This window comes from Saccopteryx leptura, chromosome 2 (assembly GCF_036850995.1).
Source record: "Saccopteryx leptura isolate mSacLep1 chromosome 2, mSacLep1_pri_phased_curated, whole genome shotgun sequence".
Lineage (NCBI taxonomy): Eukaryota > Metazoa > Chordata > Mammalia > Chiroptera > Emballonuridae > Saccopteryx > Saccopteryx leptura.
The window spans coordinates 333903155-333926403 of record NC_089504.1 but is presented as its reverse complement, the minus strand read 5'-3'; the positions used below and the strand labels follow the sequence as shown (position 1 = coordinate 333926403).

At 52.4% G+C, this 23249-nt stretch overlaps 1 protein-coding gene across 4 annotated transcripts in view; it reads left to right on the top strand.

Annotated features, from left to right (window-relative positions):
- The window catches only part of ABR (ABR activator of RhoGEF and GTPase), a 199776-nt gene that overhangs the window by 90605 nt on the left and 85922 nt on the right, over nucleotides 1-23249 (top strand). For 2 of the 4 annotated variants that reach the window (XM_066363591.1, XM_066363592.1), the window contains exon 2: nucleotides 3414-3602. In XM_066363591.1, coding sequence (XP_066219688.1) covers nucleotides 3414-3602 — 189 coding nt within the window. Of the gene's footprint in view, nucleotides 1-3396; nucleotides 3603-20479; nucleotides 21273-23249 lie in introns of those variants that run through there. The other 2 variants (XM_066363595.1, XM_066363593.1) reach the window with 2 other exon arrangements.

Genomic DNA, 23249 nt, shown 5'->3' with positions numbered 1-23249 from the left:
GCAAAGCAGAGAGGCCTTGCCAGGGGGTCCCATGCTGTTTCACTTGGGTTCCATGGATTAGAACGATGTAAGATTGTAAGACAGGCAGAGAAAGTGGGTATCTTGCCTGGGACCAAGTCTATTCCCACCTCATGTAAAGTCAGAGCAAAGTAAGCAGGGAAGAAGGGAAGACGGACATTAGGTAGCAGACAAGCATCGTCTGTTAGTGTCCTAGAAAGAAGAGACCATGTATTAATTCCTCCCAAATTCCTAGAATCTGACTGCTTTATCATTGTTTTGTGTTGTTACATTGCAGGCTTTATTCTATGCACGTATAGACATTTTTTTCAAACATAATGTCATATTGTACATACTGTTATTAATTTCCTTATTTACTTAATAATATGGCATACATCATCCATATAATTTTTTTTTTTGTATTTTTCTGAAACTGGAAACGGGGAGAGACAGTCAGACAGACTCCCGCATGCGCCCGACCGGGATCCACCCGGCACGCCCACCAGGGGTGACGCTCTGCCCACCAGGGGGCGATGCTCTGCCCCTCCGGGGAGTCGCTCTGCCGCAACCAGCGCCCAGGCCATCTTTGCTCCAGTGGAGCCTTGGCTGCGGGAAGGGAAGAGAGAGACAGAGAGGAAGGAGGGGGGGAGTGTGGAGAAGCAAATGGGCGCTTCTTCTATGTGCCCTGGCTGGGAATCGAATCCGGGTCCCCCGCACGCCAGGCCGACGCTCTACCGCTGAGCCAACCGGCCAGGGCCATATAATTTTTTTAATGGCTACATATTAGTCCATCTTGGACATACACCATAATTTACTAAACCAATTTCTTATAATTCATCCTTTAGGTTGTTTTCAATATTTCACAATCACAAACAACCCTCTGATTAATAACCTTTTAACTTTACGTTTAGATACATTTAGAATTAATTTTTTAGGACACAGTCTTGAATTCTGCTGAGTTAAACACTTTACCAACTATGGAAGCTGATAGGGGTCTCCTGGGTCTCTGACAGACAGTGGGGTTCTTGTGGAGGGTGGGATGAAAGGGCGAGTATCTAGGAACGTTTGCGGAGGGTTCTGTGGTCACTTCCCTCCTCCTGAGGCTCCCCTCCCCTGTGGCGGGCGCCTTACTCTCAGGCACCCTCCCTGTCCTCTTCGGTTAGCCTCCCCTGACAAGAAGGGCTGTAGAGGATTTCTCTGGAATGTTGGTGATGTTCCGAGGGGGAAAGGTGGCACCTGGAGATAAACAGGCAGGCCTGGGTTCAGATCCTTTCTGCACAAATAAGAACACAGTGTGTAAATTGGGTTGAGTAGGAGCAGCCTCACAGATGCGGCTGTGTTGAGAAGAGCAGGGGATGCTGGTCCACGGCCGCCACTCTGATAAGGCTGAATTGTGCACATGGCGGGGGGCAGGGGGCCTTGCAGAGACCTTCCCGCCCGCCCTGCTGTTGTTACCCAGCCAGCTCCAGGCTGTGTGAAGGAGGTGAGTCACGCCACCTTCCCTGCTGTCCCTTGTACCTCTGCCCTTGGCAAAAGTCTTGAGAGTGAGGGACCTGGTCCTATGATCCCAGGGAATTGGTTAGTATGTAGAAGAGTTGGCATGGCCTGCTAGAATCTGAGCTGCTGGCCAGGCCAGGGTTCACCATGACTGACACTCCCAGCCATGACTGCAGGAGTAATAGGGCCGCCTGGAGCCTCCTAGCGGAGAGATGGCAGTTGAACATGATGTTTCATCCTCTCCTTGTGTTTTTCTGAAGTGAGTAGGTCTCAGCAAACAGTGCCAGACCCAACGCTGTGGCTCCTCCTTCTCTCTCCCAGCCCCTGGAAATAGCAGAGCTGGCCCACTCCATGCGGGCCTCAGACACAGGCCCTGTGTCCTCTGGGGCAGTAGATCCTATCTCCTGGGTGCATGGCATACACACAGCTCAGTGGCTGGACCACTAGGTTCTGTGGTTCTTCACATGCGTGCCTATCCTGGGAAAAAAAAATAGTAGCCATGTCCCCTGACAGCTTAATGGGCTGTCAGCACAGGGACTGAAGGAGAAGTCGCAGGAGCAGGTGCAGTGAGGCTGGAGGAAGCTCTCAGCTGCCAAAGGGCCAGATTGCACTAAGTGTGGCTGTGGCCAGGCGCCCTGGTGACCTGTTAACACCATTCTCAGGCTGCCGGCTTCCCGGGGGCTGGTATGTTGTGACACAGGAGGAAGAGCCAGGCCCCAGTGGGGAACTTGGCTCAAGTCTCAGACCTGGGAGGGTCAGTGCATTCCTCTGCCCATTCATTCCTTCTGCACACATCTTCTTGCTGCGTGTTGGCCTGTGGATGCTGGGCACACAGTGGTGACTGAGACACCCAGTTCCTGCTCCAGGGGCTTAGGGGCAAATGGGAAGGATCAGTTGGGGCATTAGAAGGCCATGAGCTGTTGGAGTTCTGAGCTGAGATGCCAGGGAGGACATCCTGGAAGAAGTAACATCTGAGCAGATGATGGGACAGGCCCAGCCAGGGGCTGGGAAGGGGGTAGTGGTGGGAGGATCCCTCCCCCTGATGCAGAGAAGACCCCCCCCCACTGGTGGGATTTGGGCAGGGTCCTTTCTGAGGCGCTGCTCTGTGTCCTGCATGGACCCACCCTGCTGTCGTAAGGAAGGGGTGTCTGCGTGGGCTCCGGGCCAGAGCGGTGCTGGCAGCCAAGCGGGTTAACAGCAGCTCGACTTCCCCACTGCCTTTTCTTCCCTCCTTCTCTGAAGGAGGCCTACATTGAAATTATAGAAGTAAGTGCTGGCTTTTCAGGAGTCTTGTGTTCCATCGTGTCCCTGCCAGGCCTCAGGGCCGCCTTCTCGCCCACGCTCTGCCAGTCTTGGGCCCCGTCCTGCACGAGGCCTTCAGGGGGTGAGGGCTCCCTTGAGTGCCGTTCTTTAACCCCCCGGCCTGGAACCTGCTCTGCCCCCCTCACCCAGGGATGGGACTCAGTGTACAAATGGTACCCTGGGAGGAGGGGCTCCGGAAGTGACATCGCTTGGGCCCAGCCCCCACCTCTTATTCCCTATAAAAAGCAAAATGGTGACTCAGAGAGGAGAGTTGGAAGCGAGCGTCCTGCCTCCTGTTCCCACTGTTAATTTTTAGACTTGGAATTAGGCAGGAGGCAAAGGAAACAGCAGCTTGAAATACGCAACTGACATGCTATTAAGCGGGTAGCAACAGCTAATCTGCTCCTCCTGCCTGGCTCCCAGCGGCCCCTGAACTGCTGGCGCTCCCCAGCCCCACACGGAGCCCGGGCCCCTGCGCAGCCCCCGCCTGGGCCAGGCCCTGGATGCTGCGGCCAGGAGCATGGCAGCTGGGGGCCGGCGCCGGCGCCCACTGCGCTACCAGTCCCTGGCAGCCCTCGTGGAGGACTCTCAGTGGCCTTTCTTGTTCCTTGTCTCAGACTTCAGCTACGGGGCAGACGACTACGACGGAGAGGGAAATGAGGAGCAGAAGGGGCCCCCGGAGGGCTCAGAGACCATGCCGTACATCGACGAGTCACCCACCATGTCACCCCAGCTCAGCGCCCGCAGCCAGGGCAGCGGGGACAGCACCTCCCCCACCCCACCTGAGGGGCTGGCACCTGGGGTAGGTACACCGGCTTTTCCTTCTGGGTTTGGGGAGGGGGTGCTTTTGGGGAGGCGGTGGGCAGGCCTGGGGGTCGTGGGCCAGGCTCTGCTTGGGATGCTCCCTGGGGATGAGGACGGGGGAGACGTGAGCCTGCTGTTTGCGGTGCCCTCGTCATCTCTCTCTTGTCCTGGACTCCTCTCAGACCAGGCACCCCTCCCAGCCCACCTGCTGCTCTCTCTGCCTCCTCCACCAGCTGTCGGCTCCCCCTGCCCGCCGGACACCCTCACCTCCTCTGTCACTTTTCTCTTTGGGCGCCTCTAGCACGATGGGGCCGTGGAGAGGGAACAGGCTCTGCTTTCTGGGTCCAGGTGGACAGTGGCTGCCTATGTGACCTGTGGGCTGTAAATATACAAATGCCAGCTCAGCATTTTGTAAAAAGCTGGCCTCAGTGTTCACTGTGGGGTGAAGCAAGCTGCTTCTGTAGCAGCATTTCCTGAGAACCGAGGGTCCCCAGAAGGGAATGAGCTGTAATGGTGCCTGCCTCAACTCTTGTTGACTGATGGAAGCCCTGTGCCAAAGAGAAGCATTTTCCATGGAATATTAAGGATGTGCTCTGAGACAGACCCAGGGGCTAGAAATGTGTGGAAGTTTGCAGTTAGTGCTGTTCCTGGCCACAGGGCCCAGCTCTCTCTGGGCCCAGCCTGTGCACCGTGTGTCTGAGATACAGGAGCAAGAGAGACATTCCTGGGAGCTGTTATTCTGAAGTTGGGAAGAATCAAAGCCGTTCCTCCATTTTGCGGGGGCTTGGAGTGCCTGGTCCTGCTGGGTAGAGGGCTTGTCCAGGTGTGTTTTATGGGGGTCCTCTCTCTTTCCTCTAATCCCCCCAAGGAGCAGTCACTGAAAGGCTGTGAGATACTTGTTCCCTTCCGCAGGGCCCAGCACCCCACCCTATCCAGCCAGGGAAGGCTACTTGGACTCGACCATTTCTTAAAAACCCCCTGCTTCCTTTCTCCAGCTTCCTCGGCCACCCTCCACCCCTCTGCCGAGCTCTCACCCCCCCCTTCACACCACCAGGTGGCTGTTATAGCCTTTGGCAACAAGGGCCTTGGCAACCAACTGGCTTCCCACTTGGGGGAAGCCACATCATTGCCATGGCAACAGAGGCAGAGCTCACTGGCTGCCAGGCAGTGCAAGTTTGGGAAGGGACGGTGGGGGCAGGTGGGAGGTGGAGGGGGTGGAGAGGGTGTTGGTCAGGTCCAGGCCCCCCACAGCCAGTTTTGTCATCCTAGGAAGGGTGGCAGGTGAGAGACAGCCATCTTGGACATACAGGGCAGGATTTTTGCTACTGGTGGAGGAGAGAGTATTCTGAGACCTGAATTGAGGCCAACTGGAAAAGCAAAGAGAAGACTCCTGCTTCCTGTATCTGCTGTTAGATCTCTCATTCCCAACAGGGCTCAGAGACACCCTCCCCCCCCCCCCCCGGGAGACTCCGCTATTACCCCATTGGGAGCAGGTGCAGCAGAATTCATTGTAGGGCACAACACAGGGCCAGAAATGCCGGCTGAGGGTTGAGAAAGCGTGGCCAAATAGAGCCACTTGCTGAAGAAGAAAAGTGTCCTTGCCATTTCCTTCTCCCCTCTGCCTTCCTCCTGGCTTCCTGTCCTGGTTCCTTCCCTCATCACATGACCACCTCACTAGAGTGTTTGTCCATCGATTTTTAAAATCCCTGGTGCAAGGTATACTGTCAGGCTGTCAGGAGCACAGGCACAGTAAGGAGGCGCTCTGCCTGGAGCGCTGAGGCCTCAGGGCACTGACATTCTTCAGTTCGTGGTTGCCCCTTTTGCTTGGTGGCTCATAAGGGGAAAACTTGGTTTGAGGACTTTGAAATCCAGATATGCTACAGTGACAACTGACTAAAGTGCTCGGGAACCCAATGATTAAGTTTAACACCACTGACTAGAAGTCAGGCAAGATAGGGGTAGGGAACATTTATCCAGCTTGGGGATCCTAGCGAAGATTCCAGACCGGTGCACCCCTTCCTCCCCACCTTCTCTCCTGGAGTGGCATTTTTTTGCCCTTTCCGCTGGGTCACTTGCTCCATCTAGTGGACTCGGCAAGTATTGCTGTACACATTGGGGTGCTGGAGAGAGCGGACAACCTCTCTCTCCGTACTTGGGGAACAGTTTGAGTTTTTTAAAAAAGGAGGGGGAAGAGGAAGAAGCAGGAGGAGGAGAAGAAAGCAAGCCAACCAACGTTTCTGCCACTTGGCTCTGCTCATTTGGCCAGGTCGGTTCCCTCCCTGCCAGACTTCCTGTTGGGGCCTCGGGAACCAAGGGGACTTTTAGACCAAATCAGACAATTGTTCTGGATATTTTGATATCTGGCCTCTGGAAGTTGGGCGTTCCACACCCAAATATGCAGCCACTTTGGTCTTCCGATTAGTCAGGATTCTCCAGTGAAATAGAACCAATACAATGCATATGCGTATATAATAGAGAGAGAGGTTTTTGTGATAAGGAGTTGGCTCACTCCATTATGGAGACTGAGAAATCCCAAGAGCTGCAGTCAGCAAACTGGAGACCCAGGAAAGCTGATGTGTAGTTCTTGTCTGAGTCTGGAACCTGCAGGATCAGTGCTCTTTCAGACTAGAAAGCCAGCAGGCTCAGACCCAAGAAGAGCCAACACTTGGGTCTGAGTCTGAAGGCTGGAAAAGACCCGTGTCCCAGCTCTGCAGTCAGCCAAGAGGAGCTCCCTCTTCCTCAGCAGCCTTTCTCTTCTATTCCAGTCTTCTGTTGATTAGATGAGGCCCACCCACTTTAGGAAGGGAAATCTGCTTTACTCAGTCAACTGAGTCAAATATCAATCTCATCCAGAAACACCCTCACAGACACACCCTGAATAATGTTCAAATTGTCTGAGCACCGTGGCAGTCAGGTTGACACATAAAATTAAATGTCACAGTCTCATAGAGCCGCCCAGGGAACGGGAGGGGCACAAGCTTTGGATAGATACACATCTGCTCTCTTTAGCTATGAGACATTGGAGGATTGTCATAACCCCTCTGAGCCTCAGTTTTCTTATCTCTAAATAGGACTTCAGAGGATAGACTGGGAGAGCTCAGGTGAGGCCTGCAGCATCGGGCTCGTCTCACTGTGGATGCTCGGTCCTTGGTGACTGGGGCCCACAAGACTTTTCTCAGCAGCTTTTAGAGGAGGGGGGAGCCAGGAACATTGCAAGGACCTGGTCTGATGAAGGTTAGCTGGACGACACTGCGTCCGCTTTAGCAACCTGCTTTCTGGGTGGATTGGTCCTGCCCAGAGTGGAAGCCCAGATGAAGCCACGTCTCTAGTGTTGGCAGGACACGCTCGCTTCACTCCCCAACACTCCCTACAGCCTTGCTCTTCTGCGCAGCACCACCCACTCCTTGAGCCCGCAGTGTGAAACCTGAAGCGCTGACCTGAAGATGCCACACTCCCCAAGCTCAGGCTGGACTCTATTGCCTACCCTCTTGGGCGGTGCAGTAAAAAGGGGCCTCAAGGAAGAGAGAAAATCTAGGTGTTGTCTCAGCCCTGCCACCTTCTAGCTGTATGACCTGAGGAATGTCCATCACCTTCTCTGAGCTTCAGGGTTGCTCATCTCTAAAGTGAAGATACGGAGAATTTCCTCCCTCGTGACCTCACACAGATGTTGTAAGGCTTCCATGAGATGGTGTTAGGTCAGGGGTCCCCTGAAGCCATTTATCTGGCCCCCACCGCACTTCCGGAAGGGGCACCTCTTTCATTGGTGGTCAGTGAGAGGAGCATAGTTCCCATTGAAATACTGGTCAGTTTGTTGATTTAAATTTACTTGTTCTTTACTTAAAATATTGTATTTGTTCCCATTCTGTTTTTTTTTTACTTTAAAATAAGATATGTGCAGTATGCATAGGGATTTGTTCATAGTTTTCTTTATAGTCCAGCCCTCCAACGGCCTGAGGGACAGTGAACTGGCCCCCTGTGTAAAAAGTTTGGGGACCCTTGTGTTAGGTAGAGCTCTTTGTAAATTGGTAAATTTACATTTTAGTTGTATGCATTTTAGTTAGGATTGCCCGATGTCAAACTCATTCTGTAGTTCCTGTGATACCCACAGCAGGTAAAAGGGTGTCTAACAAAAGGCTGAATTGAAGGGTTCAGACTCTAGCTTACAGGAAAATCCAAAGATAAGGATGGGAAAGCCTGACCAGGCAGTGGTGCAGTGGATAGAGCGTCAGACTGGGACACATAAGACCCAGGTTCGAGACCCTGAGGTTGCCAGCTTGAGCCCAAGGTCTCTGGCTCAAGCAAGGAGTCACTCAGTCTGCTGTAGCCCCCTAGTCAAGGCACATATGAGAATGCAATCAACAAACAACTAAGGTGCTGCAACTAAGAATTGATGCTTCTCATCTCTCCTTTCCTGGCTGTCTGTCCCTATCTGTCCCTCTGTCTGACTCTGTCACAAAAAAAAAAAAAAAAAAAAAAAGGATGGGGGAGAATTGAAATGATCACCATTGCTGTCATTCTCATCTCCCTCTCCCTCCTTCCCCTTCTCCTCCTCCTCCTCTTCTTCTTCCTCCTCCTCTTCTTCCTCCTCCTCCTCTTCTACCTCCTCCTTCTCTTCATCATCATCACAGATACTTAGATTTTTGCTGAACCTTTTACATGGGTTGTTTCATTTAAAGCCGACCACAACCCTATAAGGTAGGTGCAGTGATCATCATTTTACAGTGAGGAAACTGAGGCTCAGAAAGGTGACTTAATTTGCCCAAGCCACTGGGGCCAGAGATTTAAACTTGTGTCTTTCTGGCCCTAGCAGGTTGGCTCAGTGGTAGAGCGTTGGCCCAGAGTGTGGATGTCCTGGGTTTGATTCCCAGTTAGGGCACACAGGAGAAGCAACCACCTGCTTTACCACCCCTCCCCTCTCTCTCTCTTGCTCTCTCTCGCTTTTCCTCTCCCATAGCCATGGCTCGGTTGGTTTAAGCGAGTTGGCCTTGGGCGCTGAGGATGGCTCCCTGGCCTCTGCCTCAGGTGCTAAAAAAACGGCTGTGTTGCTGAGCAATGGAGCAATGGCCCCAGATGGGCAGAGCATCACCCCCTAGTGGGCTTGCCAGGTGGATCAGAGTGCATGCAGGAGTCTGTCTCTGCTTCTCCTCCTCTCACTAAAATAAAAAAAAATATTATGTATATATATTTAAAATAAACTGGGGTCTTTCTGACGCTGGAGTCTGTGGTGCTGCCAGGTCCTCTTGGACACTACCTCCCCTGTGAAGCTCTCACCATGCTGGGCCCTCCGCTGTCCGGGACATACACTCTGTTACTGTCCCCGTCATCTCCATGGCCCTCGACAGCTGCTCCCAGGCGAGCACCTAGGGCTGCTCACCTGGCGTTTGTGGAATTGAACTGAGAAGCGCTGGGATGGCCAGGGAGGAGGAGGGAAGGGCAAATGCCGTCTTGGGGGATGAAGCTGGGACAGATTTCTGCCTCCCCTTCCCTCCCTCCGTCTCTTCTGAAGACTTGGGGTTTGAGATTTGAGGTTGCAAAACAAGGCGTTTGCTCTGAGGTGAATGGAGAAGCCACATGGAGAGCAGGGGCCTCTGAGATTGTGTCCCAGTCTGCTCCCATTGGACTGTGTTTCAGGCCTGGGTTGGGGGGGTTAGCAGCTCCCTGTGGTTTGGGGGCCTCTAGGCGTTTCCAGCTGCCCGTGGAATCAGAGACATACTGTCCTCGGGTTGCCAGCCTCCTGTCTCGGGGCCTTGCTGTCCGTTTCTCCCTGTCTGAGTCTTTGATCCTCACTACAGAGAGGAGACGAAATGGCTCCTCCTACATGCCAGACGCTATGCTGGGAGTCCACGAGCCTCATTGCCACCCAACTCCTCCAGCCACTGGGGGAGCCCCCTATTTTGTAGATGAAGAAACTAAGGCTCAGGGGGTTTCCTTAGCTTGTAGGAGTTGAGAAAGAGGTTAGTAGGGAGACAGAGTACCCTGGTGGTGACGCTCAGCTCCCTCCAAAGCTGGCCCTTCCTGTCCTCCCTGGCCCATCTCCGCCTTCACATCTGGCTTGGAGCTGGTCTCCCCGGATGAAGCATGCCTGGCTGACCTGGGGGTCCCTGTTGCTCTCCTAGTCTGTCTGGGGTCTTCCTCTCCCTGCCAGTATGCTGGTTCATTGTTCATTAATGTTCTTTCACATCTGCCAATCAGGTTGCTTCCAAAGTAACATTTATTCACTGAAGGTTTTCTGATCTCCTGTAGGTCCCAGGCAGGCACTGTGGGTATGAAGGTGCACCCAGCAAAACCCTTGAACCCTGCAGTCTTTGGGGGTAAGACAGGGAGGCTGACTGAGCCACTTTATCACGGGTGTTAAATTGCCCTGAAACAAATGCTGTGAAAGCCCTCAAAACAGTCTTCACATTGAGGGATTTGGCCATATACCAGTGAGCCATCACAGGTGGCAAAGCCTGGATGGCTTTTGGGCCTTGTACTCTGCCAGAGTGCAGAAAAGCAGAGAGCATCCCAGCAGGCTGGCTCCTATCCCAGGAACTATATATTTTCCATTGTTGTCACCTAGTTTGTCCACTAGTGGGTGCTAGCGCTTTCTTTCACGTGGTTGATGCTCTTGACTTTGGACTAGTTGCTTCTATATGGAGGGCCACACAGACCCCTCACCCTCCTGTTGTTTGGCAGAAAGAAGAGGAATAAGAGAAACACTTCCCTAGCACTTACCAAATGCTGGGCGCTGTTGTAGCACTTTATAAAATACTGACTCATTAAGTCCTGACCACAACCTTGTGAGATAGGCACTTATATGACCCCATTGTACAGATGTGGAGCAAAGGATCAAAGTGGTCACATAACCCTCGTAAGGTCCCACAGCTGGTAAGTGGTGGGGGTGCTCATCACCGCTGCTCTCTGCGTCTCTCCTGGACAGGAGCCTTAGCGCCCTCTCTCTGGCTGGATGACTTTGGGCTATCTATAGAATCCCCAGTCCCCTCACCTCTACATGGGCATAAGTGCCTCCTATCTGGAAAGGCTGCTGTGAGAACCAAGTGACATAACAGCTGTGAAAATGCCTAGTGAAGAGAACACCTGTTCCCCAGGTGATGGTTGAATTTGAATGTGAACCAGCTCTTTATGAGCCCCTAGCTCTGGCAACTGTTGGACCTTTCCGTCCCTGCTCTAGTCCTAGCAGCAGTGGCTCTGCTTCGAGTGGCATGCCTGCTGGACAAAGGTCCCCCTCTAGAGGATGCCACCATGGGGATTTAGGGGAAAGAGAGGGGCACAAAGACCCAGTTGCTTGGAAAGAGGTTAGCGTCACCTTGAGCCATTTCCCATTTGGCTGTGATCTGTCCTTCCTTGTCGCTGGCTCCCCCTGGGAGTGTGGTCCCCTTAAGCCTACCGTACTGGACACTGATGTACTCCAGGGTTTGTGAGCTGAGAAAGGAGGGGAGTGCTGGTCCGCTGTATTCGACACTGGTGGATGCTCACCCTCCTCCCTCCTCAGAGCCTGGTTTCTGGCTCTGGAGTAGGTCAAGAGCGGAGTTTGTGCTCTGGAAACGGCCAGCTACTTCTTTGGTGTGGGAGCTTGTCCTGTGCACTGTAGGGTGTTCAGCAGCTTCTCTGGCCTCAAGCCCTCTAGATGTTGGTAGCAAACCCTAGCTGTGACAATATAAATGTCTCCAGACATTTCCAAATGTCTTCTGGGGCAAAATCTCCCCTGGTTGAGATCCGCTGGTCTAGAGAAAGGTTAGAAATGTGAGGGTTGGCCTCGGCCAGTTGGCTCAGTAGTAGAGCCTTGGCCTGGTGTGTCAAAGTCCTGGGTTTGATTCCCAATCAGGGTACACAAGAGAAGTGACCATCAGCTTCTCCCCCCCTCCCCTCTCTCTTTCTCTCTCTCTCTCTCTATGTCTTGTCCTCCCACAGCCAGGGCTCTATTGGCTCGAGGGAGTTGGCCTCCAAGTGCTGAGGATGGCTCCATGGTCTCCCCCTCAGGCACTAAGGAAATGGCTGGCTTGTTGAGCAACGGAGCAATGGCCCCAGATGGGCAGAGCATCACCCCCTAGTGGGCTTGCCGGGCGGATCCCGGTCAGGGTGCATGTGGGAGTCTGTCTCACTGCCTCCCTTCCTTTCACTAAAAAATAAAAATAAATTTAAAAAAGAAAGAAAGAAAGAAATGTGAGGGTCTAGAACAGTGGTCCTGGGAAGGTGGGGGGAGAAGAGGTCCTTCAAGGGACAGTTGGCAGTTATTGAGAAAAGGCAGGTGCACAGAAAAGGCTTAGTGAGTGGCAATGGCCCAGGAGGTGTCCCCCAGGGAAGGGAACTCAAGGCATTCAGGTTGCCCAGATGGTTTCTTTGAAACCAGTTTCTACTGATGGAGGATCCTCAGGCCTAAGGGGAAGCCAGCAGTCATAGGGTCCTAGCAGGGCAACAGGCTTGGGAGGGTGTCTGGGAAGGAGTGGGAGGGGGCCGCTTACTCCATGCCCTTTTATACATTGCATTTGAAGGTTGTGGAAGTATTTCCCAATTAAAATGAAAGAAAATGATCTTCAGTTGCCCTAGAGGGTGGGATGAAAAGAGAGTTACCATGCAGTAATATTTGAATAAATATATATATTTAATTTTATTTATTCATTTTTAGAGAGGAGAGAGAGAGGGAGAGAAACAGAGTGGGGGGGAGCTGGAAGCATCAACTCCCATATGTGCCTTGACCAGGCAAGCCCAGGGTTTCAAAACGGTGACCTCAGCATTTCCAGGTCGACGCTTTATCCACTGCACCACCACAGGTCAGGCCAGAATAAATATATTTTTTTAATTGATAAGAGAGAGGAAGAGAGATGAGAAGCATCAACTTGTAGTTGCTTCACTTTAGTTGTTCATTGATTGTTTCTCATACATGCCTTGATTAGGGGGCTCAAGCCAAGCCAGTGACCCTTTGTTCAAGCTACTGACCTTGGGCTCAAGCCAGTGATCATCAGCTTCAAGTCAGGGATCTTTGGGTTCAAATCAGTGACCTTGGGATCAAGTCGGTCATCCCGTGCTCAAGCCAGGGACCTTTGGGTTTCGATTCAGGGACCTCAGCATCCCAGATCAGTACTCTACTATGCCACTACCGGTCTTGAGTAAATATTAAGATTATTTCAAGTGTTCAAATTGTCTTGCCTGACCTGCGGTGGCTCAGTGCCTAAAGTGTCAACCTGGAAACACTGAGGTCGCTGGTTCGAAACCTTGGGCTTGCCTGGTCAAGGCACATATGGGAATTGATGATTTCTGCTCTTCTCTCTCTCTCTCTCTCCTTTCTCTCTCTCCTCTCTAAAAGTAAAGAAAGTCTTAAAAAAAAAAGTTGAAAGAATTGTCTAGCAGTGGGACAGGTAGTTAGCTTCCAGGCCTTGGAAGGATTCAAGCAGAGGTTGGTAACTAAAGGCAGAGAGGAGATTCTTTCTTTGATAGAACTGTGTGACTTTGGGTTCTCTTTAGCCCTAGGAGCCCACATCCTATGACCTATTTTTATAAGAATCACTCACCCAACTTGAACCCGTGATTTATCTTCTTGGGAAGCCCTTTGCCTCACCCTTTAAGCCTCTGGGGGGGTCTTTCCATTCACTAGTATATTCTGAGCACCTACTTTTTACAAGGTGTGGTTCTGGATGCTGTGGGGAATTAGCATGAACAGGGTTTGCCCCTTACCCCCTTGTACACCCTACATGCACACACAGCAAGACACATAATCCCTCTGTTTCAAGATCATCTGTGCAACAACCTTGAGAGATGTACAGGTCTGGGGGGGAGGGTTTCATGTGACCTCAGGTGGGGGAATCAGGGAGGGAAGCATGTAGGAGGCAGCCCCAGAAAGTAGGTAGTATTCTGCATGGGCACTGGCCAGAAAGGACATTCTAGATAAAGATGTCAGTTCTGAAATGTGGGGAAATCTCGGGAGGTTTAAGAAAAGGGAGGAGGGTCTGGTATGTCCGGCGGATTGGGCCCATGGGAAGAGGTGGGAAGTGTTCTGGGAGTGGGGTAGGCCTTCCCCCTCTGCACTCTCCACAGCCCCCCACCAGTGCCAAAGAAGAGAAGGGCTGGTGCCCACTGCGGCCTTGACACATGTCAGGCACTGCCCTGTGTGTCCTAGTTCTCACTGGAACCCTAGAGTTGGTGCTAAAATTACCATCATTTTACAGATGAGGAAACTGAGGCCCACAGAGTTTGAATGACTTACCCAGGGTCACACAGCTGGCAGGAAGCTGAGAGAGGATTCAAATCTAGAATCTAGGGGAGTGTTTTGTTTTTGTGTTTATTTGTTTTACTATATAAATAGTGGCATGTACTGGCTTATACTCAATATTTGCTTTATGTGGAACTCTATGTATGATTTTTGAAATGATTTCTACTGTAACAGAGAAAGAGAAGGCAGAGGGAGAAGCATAGTTATCGGGCAGATGATGAAAGGCACTGGCCCCCGAGGTCATTTCTCATTGGCCCAGGGTATACTGAGCTCCAAAGCTCTAGGGGTGGGGCTTGAGCTTTTGCCAAGAAAATTAAGAGGAAAAGAAGCGGTAGAAGGGGCTTCAAGCCTAGGACAAGGCCCAAAGGTGAGACTGTGCATGGTCCTTTCAGGAGACATTAAGCAACAGAGGTGGTTGTCAATAGTTGGATCAGTTCAGTCATCAGCAGGAGCCCCACCGCCCTAGTTTGGGCTGACTCAGCTTCCTGCTAGGCTCAGGTTGAGCAATGTTTTAGAAAGAGTAACCTGATATCAGTGGTAGAAACACAGTGAAGAATAGCCATGTTGCCCTGTCCGGTTGGCTCAGTGGTAGAGCATCGGCCTGGTGTGCAGGAATCCCGGGTTCTATTCCCAGCATGGGCACACAGAAGAAATGCCCATCTGCTTCTCCACCCTTCCCCCTCTCCTTCCTCTCTGTCTTTCTCTTCCCCTCCCGCAGCCAAAGCTCCATTGGAGCAAGGTTGGCCCGGGTGCTGAGGATGGCTCTATGGCCTCTGCCTCAGGCGCTAGAATGGCTCTGGTTGCAACAGAGCAATGCCCCAGATGGGCAGAGCATCGCCCCCTGGTGGGCATGCCGGGTGGATACCGGTCGGGCGCATGCGGGAGTCTGTCTTCTGACTGCCTCCCCGTATCCAACTGTAGAAAAATACAAAAAAAAAAAAAAAAAAGAATGGCCATGTCACTTCCTGCTTAAAACCCTTCAGTGCCTCCCCTTTGTCCTATGGTAATGCTGTCAAGGCCTGTCTGTCCTGACCACCTGACCTCTGCCTACCTCTGTGGCCTCATTACCAACTCCCCAAGTAGAAAGTGAGCCCTGCAAGCTTTGTCAGTTTTATAATAAAACATTCGCTCATTTCAAATTCTAGTGCCTAGAAAGAACTGTGCCTGGCTCAGGGGATGCTCAGTAAATATTGGTTGAATGAATGAGTGAGTGAATAAAGACTCCCCACCTGGACTGAACTCATTTCATTCTGCCTCACATAGTCCTGTGTGACCCACAGGTCTACTGGCTTGGCTAACCCCTGTTAATTTTTAGTTATAAGTTTTAATGTCACCTCCTCCAGACAGCCTTCCATGACTCCTCCTTTTGCTCTGTCAGATGTGCCTGTCTTGTGCCTCCAGAGCTAAATCTACTTTCCCAATCAGAGCACTTACCCCACTTCTTTTTTTAACTTCTTTATTTTCTCTGATTACATCACTGAAAATTCTAACTTTACAGAACTATGTAATATAGAAAGTCTCAAGTTCCATCCCACAGAGAGAACTTCTGTTAGAAGTTGGTTGTAGATTTTATGTGTCTCCTTATTTCACGTGATAAATAGATAGAGAGAGGGAGATAGATAGATAGATAGATAGATAAATAGATTGATAGACAGACAGACATATATATGTGGATAGATAGAGTGGGATTGTATTTCACACTATTGGTACTGTTATGCAATTTGTTCTTATTTTACTTATTAAGTAGACATCTTGCATATTGATAATTACAGATCTACCCTATTTTTCTTTAGGATTATACGCAGTATTTTATTTTATAGATGTACCATAATTCACTTAACCAGCCTCCTTCTGATAGACATTTGGGCTGTCTCCAGTATTTCACTAGTATAAACACCAATGCAGTGAACATCTTTGTAAATAGATCTCTGTGACTTTGTAAAAATGTTTTTGTAGAAAAATTCCTTAAAGTAGAGTTGCTGAGTCAGAGCATATGAACACGTAAAGTCACAATAGATGTTCCCACGTATGCTTTCTGAGCGAGTGGTGCCTCGGCGCTATAGTTCTGAGATTGTGTGCCTCCCCTGGCATTGCCTTGGCTCACAATGTCAGTCTGTCCCTGAGACCATCTGCTCCACGCCCCTAGCTGTAGTGTCCTGTTTGTGGCTGTGTTCTGAATGCTAGCGCAGTGCCCGGTGCACAACAGGCAATTAATAAAGCCTTGTTGATTGAGTGGGTAAGGGGACAAGGGGATGGAGAATGAGCGTGAGACAAGGCCGTGGGGTTGAGGAGACTAAATGACCCGTGGCTTTGAAAGTGTGGGCTTGGCGAGTGTCAGGTATCTTAATGGGTTCTCCTTGCCAAAGGGGGAGTCCATGCCCCGATTCTCCAAAGTGTGGTTCTAGCCACTTCTCCAACTGCATCACCTGCTCCTTTTCTCTTCTGTCCTCCAGCTGTGTTTCCTGGGCTTCCTTACAAAACGATTTCCTTTCCTGCCTTCCTGCCTTTGCCTGGGAACCCTCCCTCTTTTCAGGGTGCTGCTCAGGAACCACTCTCCTGTGAAGCTTTCCTCTCAGGGAGGGTTAGTGCCTTTGTCCTGTGTCCCCGCTGTGTTGATCAGTGAGAACACTGCCTTGTTAGTGCAGGTGTCCTTCACCCCCGAAGGTGGGGAGCGCTCTAACGGTGAGGGTCGTGTCTCCCAATTTGTGTGTCTGTAAAGCCAGGCTTTCTCTCCAGGTAGGAATGAACAAACTGAGTGAACAGATAGATGGACAGGCAAGAACGGAAGTCAAAATGGAATGTTGTTGTGAGTGTGTAGGTGTGAGATGCTGCCAACCTTGGTTGGGGTGGTGGCTGTGGAAAAGGAAAAGAAAGAAGAACCAAAGGGTCTTGGTAAAAGGGATGTGGGGACTGAGGGAAGGGAGAGTCCCAAGATGGCAGCTGGTTTAGGGAGAGGGAAGGGTCCGTTGGTCTGGATATGTGGAGTGGATGAGACTTCCAAGTGAGGAGCTCCAACTGACTGCACCAAGGCTACCTTTGGAGCTGAGCAAGATGCTGGAGGTGCAGGTGGTAAAAGGCTATGACTGGGCTAGAAACGAGAAGGGCAGAGCAAAGGACTGAGGCCTGGGTCCTGAGTGGATGGCTCGACATCCATAGGAGGCTGGAGACAGAAGGGCCAGTCTAACCAGAGTGGTCAGCGGTCGCAGCAGCCTGAGAATGTCCAGGCTGCAGAGGCCAAGGAGTGAGAGAGAAGACTCTGGTTTGGGGGAAAGGCGATGTGGGGGCCTTTGGAGTGGGCTGTTTCTCTGGAGGGGAGGAGCAGGAGTCAGGCTGAAGTAGGTGGAGTGTGGTGGATGCAGGGAGGAAGCTCAGGTCCCGGGTTGGCTTGGGGCATTTGTAGGGGAAAGGGAGGGAGCATCGCTGGGACTTGTGAGTCACTTCCCCTCCCGGGGGAGGACTGAGGGCCTCTGAGTAGAGTCTGTGTGCCCAGTGGAGCTGGAAGGGCATTCTAGTTATTCACTGGAATTTCCAGCCTGGGATGGGGTGGAGTACAGATGCTACGAATTTTCAGGGAGCAGCTTCTGAGAGGTTTCGGGGTTTGGGAAAGAAGTGGGTATCAATCTCACCATGTGGATTAGGGACATAGGGACTGGAGATGGGGGTACTCTAGGAGACTTGTAAGGGCACCTCATGCTCCTTTGTGTAGGGTTAGGGACATAGGCGGAGCCCTTGGGCTTTTAGTGCTTCTCCCATGCCACCTGTTTGTCTGACCATGGGGGCAGCCCGTGTCATGCACTTGGAGCCTGTAGGATGGGAGACAGAAACTGTGGCACAGAGCCCTGGGCTGGCACACTTGTGCCCTGGGGAATGCCAGGCCTGGTTGTTCCCAAGCCCTGGGAACAGTCTCATCCACTCAAACCAAATGAGAAATTATGGCTGAAAGGGCCCTTCAGATGTGCCCGGGCTATTTATAACCCAGTTAAGTCATGGACAGGGGAAAACCAGTGACTGAGGGAAAGGGCAGTGCATGGGGTGGGGTGTGCCTCTGTGAAACCCTGTTAGTCCTAAGGCCCCGGAGAACCTACCCTCAATCCCCTGTATTTCAGCTTTGGTGACAGAGAGGAGCCTGGCACTGGTGAGGACGAGTTTTCTGTGCTAATAGAATGGCAGGAACCCCACCGAGAGCTTAGAGCATCCACAGACTGTGGGAGAGGTGGAATAAGAAACCAAGTCCATTCTTTTTTCTTTTTCCTCCTATTTCCTCCTCAACCCTCCATCCAGCTTGAAGGCTCAGCCAAGGGCTCTGTTTTCAGCTGAGGTGCCCATTGGAAAGGAGAGGTGATAATACCAGGTGGTCCAAGGGTAGTACACAGTTAACCCTCCTTTGAAAAGCATGTCAAAGAGTTTGACTCTTCCCCCAGTGGCCACACAGTTGTCACCTGACAGGGGATGTGACATGTGCATAAGGAGGTCGGTAGTAGACATCCAAAAAGATTGATTGATAGCTCAGACACTGTATCATTAAGAGCCACAGTGGCTGATCCTGGCAACTGCGTAGTGGAGAGAGAATTGTAAGCTGGGAGCATCAGGAAGATGACAAGGGAATCCCTGGCTGGAGATTTGGTTGTAGGACTGGTGGGAGATGGGAAGAGCTGGCTTGAGTTGGGCTGGAGCTTCAGAGCTCACCAGCCATAATGTTGAGTTTCACTTGATCTATCATCAAGGGTCTCCAAACTTTTTACACAGGGGTCCAGTTCACTGTCCCTCAGACCATTGGAGGGCTGCCAAATACAGTGGTCCTCTCACTGACCACCAATGAAAGAGGTGCCCCTTCCAGAAGTGCAGTGGGGGCTGGATAAATGGCCTTAGGGGGCCGCATTGCGGCCCGCGGGCCGTAGTTTGGGGATGCCTGACTAGTTGGTGGTACCTATTATATACAGGTTTACAAAGATTCAGTGGAGGGTTGGTAGTATGTGGAGCTGAATTTGATTTGTGAGGAAAGGGGAGATGGGATATTCAGGGAACCCCCCCATGCTCTTCCCCCACACAACTCCTAACCTTCTCTCAAAGAAACAACCAGCTGCAAGAAGGCAGCAACCTGCCTGACTGGTGGTGATGCAGTGGATAATGTCGACCTGGGACACTGAGGTCCCAGGTTCAAGACCCAGAGGTCACCAGTTTGATTGTGGGGGTCACTGGCTTGTGTGTGGGATCATCAACGTGATCCCATGTTTGCTGGCTTGAGCCGAAAGGTTGCTGGCTTGAAGCCCAAGGTTGCTGGCTTGAGCAAGGAGACACTGGATCAACCAGAGCACCCACCCCCCGCCCGTCAAGTATGAAAAGTAATCAGTGAACAACCTAAGTGCCACAACTACAAGTTGATGCTTCTCATCTCTCTCCCTTCCTGTCTCTGTCTCTCTTTCAAAAAAACGAGCAGCAACCTTGTCTGTGGGCCTAATTCAGTGCACAGAGATGTGTCTCATTTTAGACTACACCATGGCGTGGTATATTTTATTTTATTTTATTTTATTTTTCAATTACAGCTTTCAATATTATTTTGTATTGTTTCAAGTGTACAGCATAGTGTTAAGACAATCATATACAGTACTTTACGAAAGGTTCCCCCTGATATTTCCAGTACCACCTGGCACCATGCATAGTTATTGCAATATTATTGACTGCACCTTGGGTTTTTACAAATGAAACTTATCTGCCATCATTTTAAAATCAAGAGATATTACCTAAGAATCCAGATTTCCATCTTCTCTTGAATAATCCAAGATGGGGCAACCTTTCACGTGTGTTGCCCTTGGCAGCCATTCACTGGAGCTGAGTAGCTGTTTCTTGAGATCACCCAGTCCCTACCTGGCTCACCTTATCTACACCATCATGGGTGCTGGAGTTTGCAACCTTTGCCCTAGGGTTGTGTTGTGAAAGAGCTTTTCCTGTGCTGCCCCAAACTCCTCCCCCGTGAGAGTAAGTGAATGTCCATCTCTGAATCCCGGGTAGGGAACAAGAATGTACCGTATACCCTCTGGATGGATTCAGCTTTGGCAACTGTTGAAGCAGCCATGGGAAGCAGCCTGGGGTGGGCAGGGTGGACCGTGCTTCCTGGCTGGGTTCGTGTGTACCCTCTTCTGTGGGGCTGGCTCTATTGGGCTGAGACCCCTCTTGAGGGAGAGAGCGCCAAGGAAGTGGTATTGCTAATCTCGGCAGCATCTGTGAAGAGGACATATGTGAATGTGACACCTCTGACTGTCCATGTGGCCCTGCTGCACAACCTGGCTGGCATTTGCGCTGTTGCAATGAGGCAGGTCAGGCCTCCTTTGCACAAAGCCTTGTTCCCTCAACCCGGGGCGGGGCTGGAAACTGGTTTCTCACGAGGCCTTCGCCTCCCCTCCGCTAAGGTGTCAGAGCCCGAGGCAGAGGTGAGAAAGGGACTAAGGTTTATGGGGATTCCAAGGTGATAGTGAGGTTGGCCCTGGTCGTCCCCGACGCTGTGCGGGCAGCTGCTCCTCCGCTCCTCCGCTCCTCCCCCTGCCGGCTCCCGCCCGACTCTGGAGAGGAGCTGTAAATAAAGCCTGTCTCTGGGAAGCCGACCTCCCCTGCGCCCGGCCCGTCTGCGGCCTCCTCGCCCCTCCTTCGCGCTCCAGAAACCTTCACCAGCCGCCTGGCCGGGTGACCACAGAGAGAACGGCTCCACCTCGCTTGTCAAGTTGTGCATTTCCTGTGTATTAATAGCAAACGCGAACCTCGGAGCTCAGAAAGGGCGGGATCGCCGGGGTCGGCGGCGGCGGCGGGGCGCCGGGACCGACCTCGGGAGCGGCGGCCGCAGAGCGCGGGGCCCCGCCTGCGCCCGGCCCGCGCGCACAGCAGGAAGGGCCGGCGGCCGCGCAGGGGCGCCTCCCGCTCCGCCCGCGCGTCTTCCTTCGCTGAGAGCCCTGACTTCGCGGCGGCGGCAGAGGGGACCTCCGCCGGGAGGCGGACTAGGCTCGCGGGGCTGCCCCGGAGGACCCGCTTCCCCTTTCTCGGGGCAGGACGCGCGCGAGGCGGGATCGCAGCCCGGCGCTTAGGAAAGCTGGGAAGCGGCTGCAGGAAAAGGTTCATAATGGAGCCTTTCATCGGGAGCCGGTGGCCAGGTGCCAGAACTGACTCCGGGGTGGCCAGCATGCTGGTTTAGGCCTGCCCTACACGCTCTTCCCCTCCCTGCCCGCCTGCCTCCCTTCGGGGCGGCGGCGGCAACGGCTGCTGCTGCGGCTGCTGTTGCTGCTGCTGCTGCTGCTGCTGCGTGGACCCTGCTTCCTGTTTGCCCTCCACGGCTCCGGCTGCCATGGAAGAGGAAGAGGAGGCAATAGGCTTTTTGGACAAGGTTCTGGAGGATGAAGATGTGTTTCTTCTGGAGGAATGCGAGCTGGGAACCCCGACCAGCCCTGGCTCAGGGTCCCCCTTCTTGGTGTCTGTGAAGGTGGGAATGTGACACGCCCTGGATGCTTGTTGAGGGAGGGGGCAGGGCTAGCAGCTTTCAACTGCCGAAGCTGTGTGCGGGCAGAAATGGCTGATTGGTGCACTAACCTCAGTCAGCTTGAGAGGGCCTGGCGCATGCCTGCGAGGGGATGAGAGGGGCTGTGCGCTCTGGCAGCTGTTCTGGAGAAGAGGTGCTGTGCCTGCCTCCTCCCCTGGACCAGTTGTCCTCAGGGGGAGTGGCTGCTGGCTTTACCCAGGCCAGCTGTGCTCGGGGCTTTCTCTGGCAGTGACATGAGTCACCTGGTGGGCACATGAGTAGTGTGAGCCTGCTGCCCCAGAGGAGCTGGCTGACTTGAAACCAGGAGGCCATAATTCATTGTTTCCATGGCAACGGTGGGATAAGTGCACTTATGAAGTTCAGGCCAAGGGGCCACTCTCTTCCTAGCAAAGAGACTTGGTGAATCTGGGCTAGGGCAAGAAAGCATTTGAAGAGAGAGAATGCCCGAGATCACTGAGCTTCCCTGAAGGAAAAGAATTGGAGCTGCTGAAGAGAGGGAGGTGACAGCTGGCTTTGAATCACAAGCCAGGTGGGTAGGAACTTTTTCTAAGGTGTGCGTAGGCAGGAAGCATCTGCTGGACCCCAGCCCACTCATTCCGGCTGTGGGCATTCTTGGCAGCCATACCCCCGCCCTGTTGGAGATGTTGCCTTAAAGGTAAAGCAGGAGAGGAGTGGCTACATCAGCCCCAGGGGCGGCGCTCCTCCTTGAAACTACATCAGTGTTGCCTAAGGCCTGGCACACCAAACCGGTCTTCCTTTCCTTCTCCTAAACCCACTTCTAAGAGCTCTAACCTCAGCCTTTTGCTCACCTCCTCTCTGTTCTGTGGCCAGCAGTGGGGCCAGTTAGAAAGTATGGCAGGGAGTTCACAGGCTGCAAGCCAGCCTGCCTAACCGGGGGCACTCATCTGTGGGCCCCAGGCCTGTCTGCCCAGGCAACGCTGCTCCCCAGAAGGTGTGGTGCTCAGAGCCCTGCTGCGGGCAGGAGAGTGTCACTGAGCCTCTCTGGGCCTCTTTGTCCCTCCTGTAAGATGGGGATCACAGCCCTGCCCTACCCACGCTACAGTGTGGTTCTGAGGAGGAGCTAATGGAGGTAAAAATAGACTGCTGCCCTTGGTAGATGGCTGATTTGTGGAGTCTGGGTGGAGCCGTAGCTGTAAGCCTGGGTGTAAAGCAATGAGGCACTGCCATGGGAGGTGGCGGTGGCTAGTGTCCCACCTCTGGTTCTCTCTTCTGGTGCTAGCTCCAAGCACTAGGTAGGAGTAAGTCACATTCCTCATTGGGCCCACAAAAGCCTCTGCACTTAGAGTCTGACCAGCCTTCCCACCAGGAACAGAATGGGGAAAAGTCTGATTATGAACCAAGAGGCCAGATGGTTCAGTAGTGTGTGGGATTGAGGTATGAGGGGTTCCTAGTGGGCCTCCTCTGAGAAGCCTTTCCCAGCACGGATGGGATCCCACTCATATGCTGGCATATAGGTCCACCCTTACTCTGGACTCTGGCTTATACCTCAGCCTTAGCCCATATTTCATTCTGAGCGAAACTCTATAAACATTTGTCTCCTCGAGTATATCCTAGTCTCCTTGAAGGCAAGGGCCACATTGTATTCATTGTGGAATTCTACATCGTGCTTGGTGCTTGGCTGGTGCCCAGTGAATTTGTGGAATGAATGAGGCTTGATGGGGCCTGCAAAGGGTGTACCATGTCTCTTGCCTTGCTTGCAGAGGTGTTCTAAGGAGACAGCACATGGATGCCAAGGGGTTCTGGGCACACATCCTACCTAAAAACACTGCTCCTCCCAGATCGCTGTAGGTCGTCCCCTCTACCTTGCTGCCTTGTGATCCTGGACTTGCCTCCAGCATGGGGAGAGGAGGCACTTCCTGAGTATTGGGGAATTCCAGGCCCTCTGTCTCATCCTGAATA